At 38.4% G+C, this 13,813-nt stretch overlaps 2 protein-coding genes across 2 annotated transcripts; one reads left to right on the top strand and one right to left on the bottom strand.

Moving 5' to 3' along the window:
* Positions 1-7,959: 7,959 nt before the first annotated feature.
* On the bottom strand, positions 7,960-12,115 carry LOC138903202 (uncharacterized). Its single transcript, XM_070191133.1, has 5 exons — positions 11,999-12,115; positions 9,763-10,288; positions 8,655-8,899; positions 8,324-8,517; positions 7,960-8,176 (listed from the first exon to the last, which is right to left on the bottom strand). The coding sequence occupies exons 1-5, from the start codon at positions 12,113-12,115 to the stop codon at positions 7,960-7,962; spliced, it is 1,299 nt and encodes a 432-aa protein (XP_070047234.1).
* Positions 12,116-12,701: 586 nt separating this feature from the next.
* On the top strand, positions 12,702-13,175 carry LOC117275376 (uncharacterized). The gene has a single exon (XM_033654670.2). The coding sequence runs from the start codon at positions 12,702-12,704 to the stop codon at positions 13,173-13,175; it is 474 nt and encodes a 157-aa protein (XP_033510561.2).
* Positions 13,176-13,813: the final 638 nt, after the last annotated feature.

Genomic DNA, 13,813 nt, shown 5'->3' with positions numbered 1-13,813 from the left:
ATTTCTAAAAATTTCCAAATTTCAATCTCAAAACACTAATTAAATAGTGAAAACAATAATATATTTGTGTATATAGACCAAATCCGAATTGGAATCACTTACCCCAAATTTTTCCTTGAAAATCTGTCAAAAGTCGCCTCTATTCAAGTTCAAGTTTGTCAAAAATGGCAAATGGGTCGAATGCCTATAACTTACAGATCTGTCCAGTCCGATGAGGGAGCTCGATCAGGGAGCTCGATCTCGGGAGCTCGATCCCGGGAGCTCGATCTTGGGGGCTCGACTTTTGGGCCTCGATCCGTTAACCATCAGAAACTCACCCGAGGCCTTCAGGACCTCAACCAAATATACCAACAAGTCCTAAAACATCATACGAACTTAGTCGAACATCTAAATCACATCAAACAACACTAAAACCACGAATCATACCCCAATTCAAGCTTAATTTCACTACGAATTTCCAAATAAAATTTCGATTACACTCCTAAGTCAAAAATTACCATACGGAGCTGTTGGAATCATCAAAATTCTATTCCGGGGTCGTTTGCATATAATTCGATAACCGGTCGCTATTTGAATTTAAACTTTTAATGTTTCTTCAAAATTCCATATCTCGGGCTAGAGACATCGGAATTTAATTTCGAGTATACGCCCAAGTCCCAATTCACGATACGGACCTACCAGAACTGAAAAAATACTGATCCAAGTCAGTTTTCTTAAAATGTTGACCAAAGTCAACTCAGTTGAGTTTTAAAACTCTAATTCATATTTTAGTCCATTTTTCATATAAAAATTTTGCAGAAAAGTTTACGGATTACGCACGTAAGACGAGGAATGATAAATAGTATTTTTTCGAGGTTTTAGAATACAGAATTAATTATTAAATTTAAAGATGATATTTTAGGTCATCACATTCTCCACCTCTAAAACAAAGGTTCGTCCTCGAACAGAGTTAGAAAAAGTACCTGAGCTGGTGAATAAGTGTGGATAACGGTTGTGTATATCATGCTCGGTCTCCCAAGTCGCCTCCTCGACCGGATGACCCCTCCACTGAACCTTCACGGAAGCAATGTTTTTTTTACCTCAGCTTTCGAACCTACATATCCAAAATAGCCACTGGTTCCTCAACATAAGATAGATCGTTGTGCAACTAAACCGAACTGAAGTCTAACACATGAGACGGATCGCCGTGATATTTCCGAAGCATGGAAACATGGAATACCGGATGAACCGCAGAGACACTAGGTGGTAGTGCAAGTTTGTAAGCCACCTCTCCAGCTCTCTCAAGAATCTCAAAAGGCCCAATATACTTAGGGCTCAACTTGCCCTTCTTCCCGAACCTCATCACACCCTTCATAGGCGAAACCCGGAGAAATACCCGCTCACCAACCATGAATGCAACATCACGAACCTTCTGATCCGCATAAATCTTCTGTCTAGATTGGGCTGTAAGAAGTCGATACTGAATCAACTTATTCTTTTCCAAGGCATCCTGAAGCTGATCAAATAGGTCATCAATACGTGGCAATGAATACCTGTTCTTCACGGTAACCTTATTCAGCTGGCAGTAATCAATACACATCCGCATAGAACCATCCTTCTTCTTTACAAATAAGACAGGAGCACCCCAGGGCGATACATTGGGCCGAATGAAACCCTTATCAAGCAACTCCTATAACTGTTCTTTTAATTGTTTCAACTCTGTTGTGGCCGTACTGTATGGTGGAATAGAAATGGGCTGAGTGCCTGGTAACAAATCAATGCCAAAGTCAACATCCCTGTCGGGCGGCATATCCGGAAGATCCGCTGGAAATACATCAGAAAAATCCATTACTACAGGAACTGACTCCATAGTAGGAGTATCAATACTACCATCTCTCACATATGCCAGATACGCATCACACCCCTTCGCAACCATTCGTTGAGCTATAAGAAATGAAACAACCCTGCTAGAAACATGATCCGAGGTACCTCTCCACTCTAGCCGCGGTAGACCTGGCATAGCCAACGTCACCGTCTTGGCATAACAATCAAGAATAGCGTGATAGGGCGACAACCAGTCCATACCCAAAATAATATCGAAATCCACCATACTAAGCAATAATAAATCATCTATGGTCTCAAAACCACTGATAACAATTAAACATGACCGATACATACGATCCACAATAATATATTCACCCATGGGTGTAGATACATAAATAGAAGAACTCAAGGAAACACGTGATACGCCCAAATACGTGGCAAAATAAGATGACACATAAGAATAAGTGGAGCCTGGATCAAATAAGACTGACGCATCTCTTTGACAGACCGGAATAATACCTGTGATAACAGAATCGGATGCAAGAACATCTGTACTAGAAGGAAGGGCATAATATTTGGCCTGGCCTTCCCCTCTAGGGAGACCTCTACCTTCCCGACCTCCATCTCTAGCTGGATGTGCAAGTGGAGTGGAAACTGGTACAGTAATCATGGCCTGAGAAGCCCGAGGACCTTGCGGAATAGGTGGGGCCTGAGAAATCTGTGGAGGTGCACCCCTCCTAAATATGGGGCAACCTCTCATAATATGATGAGTGTCACTACACTCAAAATAAAGCCTCTAAGGACGTGGATGCAGGGACTGGCTCGGGCCTGATAGACTAAACTGCCCGCTGAAAGCACCCCGTACAGGAGGTACATAAGACACTGGTGGTGCATAATATGGAACTTAAGGTCTGGGAGTAGTCGGAATACCACTGGAAGCTGGAAGTACTAAATGAATAGGACGGCTCACATAACCTCTATCATGACGGGCTGCAACTGGGGCATGAGAATTATTATATGTGCCAGAATCTCGGGGTCTCTTACCTTCCCTCTCCCGAGTCCGCATACCTTCCAATCTCCTAGCAATTGACACCACCTGTTGGTATGTGATATCCATCTCTAGAACTCAGGCCATACTGTATCTGATACTAGGGTGAAGACCCTCTATAAATCTGTGAACTGGCTCTCAAACAGTAGGAACTAAGGCTGGTGAATGCCTAGCCAAATCACCGAATTGGACCGCATACTCTGACACGGTCATAGAACCCTAGCGCAACTACTCAAAATCTGCGCGCCATGCATCCCTAAGACTTTGAGGAACATACTCCCTTAAGAACATATCTGAAAATTGAGTCCAAGTTAGTGAAGATGCCTCAGCGGGACAATCCAACTCATATGCCCGCCACCACTGGTAGGCTGCTCCTCTAAACTGGAATAGCGTGAAAAACACCCCACTGGAATCCACAATACCCATAGTACGAAGGATACGGTGACATTCCTCCAGAAAACCCTGAGCATCCTCTGAAGCTAAACCACTGAAAGTGGGAGGGTAGTACTTCTTATACCTCTCGATCCTATGCTACTCCCCCTTTGAAACTGCTATCCTAATATCAGGCCGAACTGGGACAACTGGCTGCACTGGTATAACCTCTGGGGCATGGTCAGCTTGGGTACGTGGCTCTGGAGTACGGGCAGTGGGAGTCTGCGCTCCTCCCCCAGCCTGAGATATGGCAGGAGCAAGTGGAATTAATCCTGCTTGAGCTAAAGTGCCAAACATGCTCAAAAACTGGGCAAGAGTCTCCTGAAGTGTAGGAGTAGTAACAAGCGTCTCAGGTGCCTGCTCTCCAACTGGAGCTACTGGTGGCTCTAGTGCAGCAGCTCGTGCAGATGCTCTGGCTGCACCACGTGATCTTCCTCGGCCTCTAACTCGGCCTCTGCCCCGTCCCCGGCCTCTTGCGGCTCCAACAAGGGGCACGTGTGTTTGATCATCAGATCCATTTGTGCATGTCCTCACCATCTGTGAGAGAATAGAAAGACAATTGTTTAAAATTTTGAAGTCAACAAATACGCACGATAAGGAATCAAAGAAGTGCATATTTCCTAACAGTTCCATAGCCACTCGAAGATAAGTACAGTCGTCTCCGTACCGATCTGCAAGACTCTACTAAACCTGCTTATGACTCATAACACCTATGAATCCTAGGGCTCTGATACCAACTTGTCACGATCCCAAATTCCCTCTGTAGGAGGTCGTGATGGCACCTAGTCTCTAAGACTAGGTAAGCCTAACAATGAAGAATAATCATAAATAAATAAATTACAATTCAAATAATTACAACTCCCAAAATCTGGTAGAAATAAGTCACAAGCTTCTAAAAATTTATTCTCAATGTTTCTATGTATCAAGGTCTAAAGACAAATAAGGAAGCAACATAAAATGATAGAAGGGACTCCGGAGTCTGTGGACGCTGGCAGATATACCTCGAAGTCTCCGTGCGCAGGTAACTCACTGACGTCTAGGCTAGTAAGATGTACCTGGATCTGCACAAAAAGATGTGCAGAAGCATAGTATGAGTACACCACAACAGTACCCAGTAAGTGCCAAGCCTAACCTCGGTAGAGTAGTGACGAGATCAGGTGAGGCCCTACTGGAATATAATAATGGCATGTAAAATATTTAACAATATAATAAAATAAAATGACATTGAAAATGAATCAAGTAGTATGTCACATTTAATTACACCAAATAATGGCAAATAATTACCTCGTGGAAATAGAACATAATTCTTTTCAACTTTAAGAAATCACAACAATAATCAAAGGCAACTGCGGCCATAAATCAATATCAACAAGGGCACTCACGAGGTACCGCCTCGTAGTCCCAAATCATAAGCAAATTCACAATATCTCATTTCCTTATTTCACCGCGGGAGCCTTCACAATTTATTTGAAAGAAAATATTTTTTCCCGAAATAGCATCCCGCGTTTTAGCCATCCTTATCACACCGTATGACTTCTAGTAGTTCCCCCTACTAGCCACGCATATGAAGCCACCCTTATCTCACCGCATGCGTTTCAATACCCAGACCTTATATCACCGCATGCGTATCAATATCACAATATATCACAATTTGCACCTCAAGTGCTCAAATAATTTAACTTGCCAAAATAATTCAACAACAATATTTTTCTACAATAAAGAGCTCACGGCTCATGCCAAAATAAATCATCAATAATAGTTTTCCACAATAAAGAGCTCACGGCTCCATCACAATGAGTACGAAAATCTTACAAAAATATTCAGGAGTAAATAATTTAGAAAAATAATATTTTAAAGTCTTTAATAAGCTGCTTCAATATCAAGTTTAAAAATGTCAAATACTTCATATTAATAATATTTAATTTAAAGAAAATCAACCTTCAAATAATGCACAGTATAAAAGAAATCAAGTTTCAATTAAACAGGTAAAACAATTTGTAGGAAAATGTCAAACAATTTTAAAGTATATATCTCAGATAAATGATGAAGAATATAACAAGATAAAATAATTTAATAAATACGCAACAATGATCTACACAATTTAAAAATATATTCTTTCACATTTAGCCCGTGTACACACTCGTCACCTCGTGTACACGACTTTCAACACATTTCAATAATCACATCCATATTAATTCTAGGGAAAATTTCCTCCCCACAAGGTTAGACAAGTCACTTAACTCGACTTGCTCCAATTTAACTAAGTATTATGCTTTATCCTCGATTTTCCGACTCTGATCGACTCATATCCAGTCATAATTAATTCGATACAGTCAAAAACTTATAGGAATCAATTTATAAGAAAATACTATATTTTTCAATAAAATCCGAAATTAGCTCAAAAATCGCCTATGGGGCCCACATCTCGGAATCCGGCAAAACTCACAAAATCCAACAACCCTTCAATTACGAGTCCAACCATACCAGTTTCACTCAAACCCGGCTCTGAATTGATACCGAAATCTCAAAAATTCGTTTCTATGAGATTTCTAAAATTTTCCAAATTTCAATCTCAAAACACTAATTAAATGGTGAAAATAATGATATATATGTGTATATAGACCAAATCCGAGTTGGAATCACTTACCCCAAATCTTTCCTTGAAAACCTTTTAAAAGTCGCCTCTGTTCAAGTTCAAGTTTGTTCAAAATGTCAAATGGGTCGAATGCCTCTGTTTTTATAACTTACGGATATGTCCAATCCGATGAGGGAGCTCGATCAGGGAGCTCGATCTTGGGGGCTCGATTTTTGGGCCTCGATTTTGGGCCAAAATTTCCAGCAGAAAGGAAAATTTGCAGCAGCTATTTTAAATCCAACTTTTGATCCGTTAACCATATGAAACTCACCTGAGGCCTTCAGGACCTCAACTAAATATACTAACAAGTCCTAAAACATCATACAAACTTAGTCGAACATGTAAATCACATCAAACAACGCTAAAACCACGAATCATACCCCAATTCAAGCTTAATTTCACTACGGATTTCCAAATAAAATTCTTATCATGCTCCTAAGTAAAAAATCACCATACGGATCTGTTGGAATCATCAAAATTCTATTCCGGGGTCGTTTGCACATAATTTAATATTCGGTCGCTATTTGAATTTAAACTTTTAATTTTTCTTCAAAATTCCATATCTCGGGCTAGGGACCTCAAAATTTAATTCCGGGCATACGCCCAAGTCCCAATTCACGATACGGACCTACTGAAATTGAAAAAAATACTAATCCGAGTATGTTTGCTCAAAATATTGGCCAAAGTCAACTCAGTTGAGTTTTGAATCTCTAATTCATATTTTAATCCATTTTACACATAAAAACTTTCCAGAAAATTTACGGATTGCGCACGCAAGTCGAGGAATGATAAATAATACTTTTTTTGAGGTCTTAGAACACAGAATTAATTATTTAAGTTAAAGATGACATTTTGGGTTATCATAATATACCACTAGGTAGGCTTCCTAGTGGTTAGTGTATATATATATATATATATATATATATATATATATATATATATATATATATATATATATATATATATAAAAATCCCAAAATGGGTCCAAAGCTTACAAGATGTCCAAAACTAAATACAAAATGCATAAGACTAATAGCTACTAGAAAGATCAAATAACTAAGAACTAAGGAGCTAGCTATTACACAATGATAATCTGAACGCTTCTTTCTCCGGTCAGTGTATGTGGATCCAATAGCCAGGGAAAATACTAAGTAGCACCTATCAATCTCTCACTAGGTGCCAGGGCATGCATTTTATTGAAAATGGACAAGGCTAACATGAAATCCAAACATCTACACCACTGAGTACAAGCAAACAAAATCTTCCAATACCATAGAGATTTCCATTTTAAACCAAAGCAGTATACTGAATTTGCCCCAAAACTGATCATTCACCTGCTCACTTAACAACCATACCATGTATATTGCATTATCACCTCCAGAATGAGTGTGTTCACACACTAATACCACTGAAAAATGACAACACAATACACCAAAGAACATGAAGAACAATATGTGATGGCAAGAGTAGAGGAACTGCATTGTATTGTATGATGTGTGCAAACACTGTCTAAAAATCATAGCAATAGTCCAATGTGCAGTAATAGCATCATGTGTGAGTCTTGACCAACCAAAAGTAGTGTGCAAAGATATACCTTGTAAGCTTATAAAAACTACTGCCAGAACCCTAGAGATAGAAACTATTCTGAACACTGCTAAACCACCCCCAGGTTGAGCATGGTAACATACTAATACCACTGGGAAGCCATTCAACAATATCCAGAAACACAAAAATGTAGAATGTTCAGGCAGTACTAGCAGTACATAGCATAATATGCTCATCAGTCAGGATATCTTTTCTTGGCAATCCTAACCCTAAGATTAGGAATTTGAGATTTGTCCATGTTGATCAATGTTCTTCCTTCAATTGGCAGTTCATGGAATGAATGAAATGTGATTGTACCTCCAAAAGAGAAAACTAGGTTAGCTAAAAAATCAGCAACAATGTTGCCCTCTCTTAGAACATGCTGAAAGAGCACATTATATGTACTCTTCATCTCCTTAATCTTCCTCACTTATGCCCCTATACACCATGGTGTTTCCTATTCATCGTCAATGATCATCCTTATCACTAAGGAATCAGTCTCCATAATCAAAGGATGCAGCTGCCTTTCCATACAAAATGCCAATCCCTTAACAATAGCTTTAGCTTCAGCTACTATATTAGTTTCCTCTCCTATCTCCTTTGCCTTAGCAAACACCAAATTCTCTTCATGATCTCGTACACAAAAGCCATAAGAACTGGGACCTGCATTACCCCTAGAAGCTCCATCAGTATTTCACTTGAACCACCCTTCATAAGAAAGCTGCCATGTCGCTCTTTTAGTCACTACATATGGCTTGTAATTCATAAAATATCTGATCATTTATGGCCACAAGAGAGGGATTCTGGACATCCATGGATACCTCACCTTTGCAAGATAGTATAGAGCTTTATTCACATCATGTATCACCCTATTGTAAGACACTCCCCCACCATGCTTCATTGTGTTTCTTATCTTCCAAAGCTTCCAAATAATCACTGCTGGAGCAGCCTGAAATGATGGCTTTAGCTTAAGACAACACTTTGCATTCCACCATTCTCTTATTACTCGATGTACCTGTACCAAAATTGATCACCAAACCTGCAGCTTGTATGAATGTCTTCCATACCTTGATTGCAGTATCACTTGTCAAGAACAAATGTTGAAATGAGTCTTCATGTGGTTGTGAGCAGCACCAACATTTAGACACTTACTCCCCCTCTCCTCCACAAATCATCAGTAGGCACCTTCCCCTTCCATACTCTCCACAAAAAGAAGAAAATTTTGAAAGGTAATCTCTTGGTCCATAACTTGGCAAATTCAGGATTGATTGGCTCCCTATGCCTCAAAATTCTCCATGCACTACTAACAGTAAACTTACCAAAAAATGTAGGCATCCATCTTGGACTGTCCCAGTAGTCATTAGCATTAGTATAGTGCACTTCTTGTCTAATATTATCTGTAATATCTTGTGGGATGGATCATATAGATCATATGAGAATTCTATTTTGAAAGATTATTTCTAGCTATACATACTAGTGCTATTCGACAGTACTAACGTCCCTTTTGCCGGGGGCGCTGCAACTTTAATGGATGCAGGTGGTTCTACAACAGGTGGCATTGATCAGTGATAGCAGTACACTCTTTTAAGCTGATTTGGTGAGCCCCACTTCATTTCGGGGTCATGTATCTTTTGTTTCTCATGTACTTTGTGGTTGAGGTATAGCCGGGGCCTTGTTGCCGGCTTTTTCATATTACACTTCAGTTGTACTTAGAGGCTCCGTAGTCAGGTTGTGGGTGGTATTTGATGTTGGGAATTGGATTAGAACTGTTGGTATTTGGCAACATATTTTTTATTAAATCTATAAACTCGTACTATTTTGAAAATATTGAATAATGCTGTTAATGGGAATGAAATGGAAGTGGTTAATAAAATCTCTTCAGTATTTGATTAACGGAGTACATCTCCTCTTTATTCACAGATGAATTTGGGTAGAATCAAATCTAACAGGCTTGCTCAGTCGGGTTCACTCGGTTGAGCGCCGGTCGCGCTCCTCGGTTTTGGGGCGTGACAAAATAACTCAATATCAAGGTCACGACCCAATTCATGATATAAATCCCCTAAGCCAGTCTAGTTTTCATGCCACACAATAGTCGACCCCCTATTCATTTCCCATAAGATTTTATGTTCAACTTCTTCCCTTGCCTCCAATATTTTTCTCCAAACATGTGATCCTTCCCTAAATTGAACCACAGTTGGTAATTCTTTTTTACAATATTTATTCCACATGAAATTGGACCATAAAGACTTGGTAGTTCTACATCTCCACCACAACTTAGCAAATAAGGCCTTTGAGACATCCTCCAAAGATCTAAAACCTACTCCCCCCTCCTCCTTAAGAATACATAGATTCTGCCACTTTGTCCAATGCATGTTCCTTCCTTCTTTCTTATTGCTCCAGATAAACCTTGCAAAGGTTTTATGTAAGTGTTCAAGAACATTATTAGGTGGATCAAGAACTAGGAGAATGTGTGTAGGCATGCTTTGCAACACACTAGATATAAGTGTAGCTTTTCCCCCATTGGACAGTAATTTCCCCTTCCAAGAGTGTAGCTTTGCCTCCACTTTCTGAATTAAATCATTGTAATACTCCTTCCTTCTTCTTGTATAAAATATTAGGCAGCCAAGATAAGTAAAAGGGAATTCACCCTTTGAGAATCCAGTGATATTTCCTACTGTGTTTACCAGTGCTCCAGCCACATTAACATGCATATAATATGAGCTCTTTGCCTTGTTGATTAACTGTCCAGAAGTGTGCTCATATTGAGCCAAAACATCAACAATCTTCTGTAGGGAATATGGATCAGCATAGGCAAAAATGATAGTATATAGAATATGTATATAAGGGCAAATTTTGGAAGAATAAAATTAATTCTTTCTTGATTATGTAAATGAACACTTATTTTGGATCAAAATAAAAAGATAAATAGTCACTTATTGTGCACCTGGGAGTAATATTCTAAGCCGGTTTTCTACCTAGCAAAAGTCAGAAGGAAGGAAGGCCCCGTGCATGTCTTTTTAAAATAAGTACTACAATTGTCACATAAATTAGTTACTTAATTAACTAATTAATGAGAATTGTTGGCTCTACATGTGATACAATACACAAGCAAATTGTTGCCAAGTAAATGTGCTGTAGAGGTTTGGCCACAAGGCAGGCATGAAGAAACTCCTTTTTTCTTTCTTTTTAAAAAATCAATTAATGAGTTTCTGTTATGCCAATTATTACACTATCTTATGAATTGTTGACATATACAGATATCACCTGAGGGATGTATCACGACTCATACTCTTTAGTCAAATATTATTAAGAATAACAATAATATATTGACTATGACAACACTAGTATAAGGAACAAAACAATTTAATACATTTGACTCTGCTACTGCGAGTAGAGTAATGTAATCATTGAAGGTTGTAACGGGACAAATAAGATCTATTTTCCTTTAATCAAAAGTCTTGGCTTTGAGCGCCTGGAATAAAAGAAATTTCTAATAAAAAATGCTTTTTAATGGATCTTATGCATCACGAATTTTGAATTAATCGACATCCAAATGCGAGTATAGAATACAGGAAAAATAATAAATATAGTGGTGTAAATAAACTTGAGAAAATAAAGACTATTCTAATACGATGGGACTCTCTTGAAACTGATTTAACTTCACTTAGACAGTTAGGCAAGTGCTTTTACACTTAGAATATGCTTTAAACCGACTTTTATGCTTCAACTGACTGGATGTTAGGCTTCAACTTTGAAGAAACAGAAAGAAAAAAGAAAATATCTCCTACCGGCCAAATAGATACAATCTTAAAAATATTTGAGTGATTACATCAGTCGACTTTTACATAATTGCCTCATAGATGAATGAAAAAAAAAATCTTATTAAAAGTCGATCGGTCAATTACTTTTGAAAGATGAATTTACTTATCACGAGAAAAAGAAAATGTTGCTCATAAAGTACTTATCGGCCCAATGAATATCAAAAGGAAAAAAAATACTTACTCGAATTAAGTGGTTATGTCAAACGAATGAATATTTATTATGTATCTTTAATATTCATTTTTGGCACTTAATATATTATGGTCAATTAAAATTAATTTTGACATCAGTTTACATATTAATAGTAGTAGAGTTTAAACTAACAGCTTGTTTGAATGGTTTTATGTATCGTTATTGTACTGTATCTGATAGGTTATAATTAGTACCTTGTTTTATATTTTGATGATCTAACAAACTTAATGTCAAGAACCAGATAAGAAACCTGATACACATTTGGTACACCTTCTCAAGCATGTGAAAATAACCAGACTTAAGCTGGAGATGTTCGTCAGTCTTTCAGAAGTTAAAGAATCAACAAGGGGAACAGATCGACATCAGTTCCCCTGCTGATCATACCAGTAAACTCTCCAACAGTTGGAAGGATCATGTACCCAAGATGCTTACATCATTCAAGTGATGTCATCAATGTTATATTAATATTAAATCATAGACAAAACATAACTTGAACACTTAGAGAATTTACTCAAGCACTCCCACAGTGATTGATCATCCAGCAAACGATTCTCAAGTGCATCAAGAACAAAGAACAACACTGCAACGGACCAGTTCCCCATATCAAGTTATTATATGTCCTTAATTGAGTTGTATCTTTGTCAAATTTCTTACTTGTATTTCCTACTTAGCTTACTTAGAAGCATTGTGTAGGAAACTCTTTGTAAATCATAAACCCTTGCGTTTGTGTCTTGGCTAGAGTTAGTTGAGTTGTAAAGTCTTTGTAATAGAGGTATTACAAAGTGGCTTGTAATAGGATTGTTACAAGTTAGTGAGGGATTAAAAAGATAATTCCTAGGTTACAATAGGTTGTAATCTAAAAGTTTGCTCAGTAGTGAAGTTGAAATCCTATAAGGGTAGGTCGTGATTTTTAATCCCGTGAGCTGGAAATTTTTTACGTAAAAACTCTTAGTGTCATTTACTTATTGCCGTGTATGAGTGATATGTGAAAACTAATAGAGAACCTGGTTCTCTATATAGTTTGATGGACCCTCAAATTCTATCAATTGGTATCATAGCAGGTTCTTTCTATCAGGATAATACCTAGAAAGGATTCTCATGGCTGCTCTACCAAACTTTGAAGAAGGTCAGTCTACCTATAGGCCACCAAGGTTCAATGGCCAGTATTATGGATGATGGAAGACCAGGATGCACGATTTCATCATGGATGAAGATTCCGAGCTTTGGGACGTCATCTGTGATGGACCCTTCGTTCACACAAAGACCAGTGCCAACCCTGCTGTAATTGTTCCCAGAACAAGAAAAGAATTCAATGACGTCGACCGAAAAGCCATAGAAAAGAATTTTCGTGCAAAGAAAATTCTTGTTTGTGGCATTGGTCCTAATGAATACAACAGGATATCGGCATGCCAGTCAACCAAGAAAATCTGGGAAGTTCTCCAGACAGCTCACGAAGGAACAACACAGGTCAAACAATCCAAGATTGACATGCTCACAACTGAATACGAGCTCTTCAGGATGAAAGATGATGAATCCATTCAAGACATGCATACTCGCTTCACATCGATCGTTAATGAGTTTCACTCTCTTGAAGAAATTATTTCAAGAAACAAACTTGTCAGAAAAATACTTAGTATACTGCCCAGTTCTTGGGAAAGCTAAGTGAACGACATCACAGAGACAAAGGACTTGTAGAAGCTAACCATCGATGAACTTGTTGGCATTCTGAAAACATATGAAATGAAGAAAAAGAAGGATAATGAAAGAAGAGAGCCCAAAAGAGAGAAGAACTTGGTCCTCAAGGTAGACAACAATGATTCAAGTGGTAAGGATGGTGATATGGTTTACTTGACAAGAAGATTCCAGAAAATGGTTCGCAGAAATGGAGGCATTCCAAAAAGGGACGGTTCTAGCAAGCCAAAATATTATGACCTATGTCATAAATGTGGCAAGCCAGGACACTTCATCAAGGATTGTCCCCTCCTAAAGCAAGATCAATTCAAGCACAACACAGACGAAGCAGCCAAGAGGAACCCGGTTCCTGATAAACGCTTCAAGAGAAAGAATGTCGCTGACAATGTTGTGAAGCAAGCTCTTGCTGCATGGGGAGACTCCTCCAATGAATCTGAAAAAGATAATGATCATGGTGATAGCTTAATGATGGCAGTAGAAAGTGAAGCGACTGATTATGACTCCATTTTTTCCTTGATGGTTCAGTCTGATGATGATGAAGATGACAGCGACAATGATGTGGTAAATTTTCTGGATGTTCAGAGAAATCTGAAATCTTATTCTCCTAA

The sequence above is a fragment of the Nicotiana tomentosiformis genome, chromosome 12, assembly GCF_000390325.3.
Source record: "Nicotiana tomentosiformis chromosome 12, ASM39032v3, whole genome shotgun sequence".
Lineage (NCBI taxonomy): Eukaryota > Viridiplantae > Streptophyta > Magnoliopsida > Solanales > Solanaceae > Nicotiana > Nicotiana tomentosiformis.
The sequence above is the reverse complement of the archived record's forward strand: the minus strand, read 5'-3'. Positions and strand labels throughout refer to the sequence as shown.

What these genes read in the sequence shown, in the direction of transcription:
- LOC117275376 (XM_033654670.2), top strand. Translation starts at nt 12,702, where the DNA reads ATGCACGATTTCATCATGGATGAAGATTCCGAGCTTTGGGACGTCATC.
- LOC138903202 (XM_070191133.1), bottom strand. Translation starts at nt 12,115, where the DNA reads ATGGGGAACTGGTCCGTTGCAGTGTTGTTCTTTGTTCTTGATGCACTT. An exon ending in TCTCTAAGTGTTCAAGTTAT is followed by an intron (nt 10,289 to 11,998) that starts GTTTTGTCTATG and finishes TATTCCCTACAG; the next exon opens with AAGATTGTTGATGTTTTGGC. An exon ending in ATTTGTGGAGGAGAGGGGGA is followed by an intron (nt 8,518 to 8,654) that starts GTAAGTGTCTAA and finishes ATTTTGGTACAG; the next exon opens with GTACATCGAGTAATAAGAGA.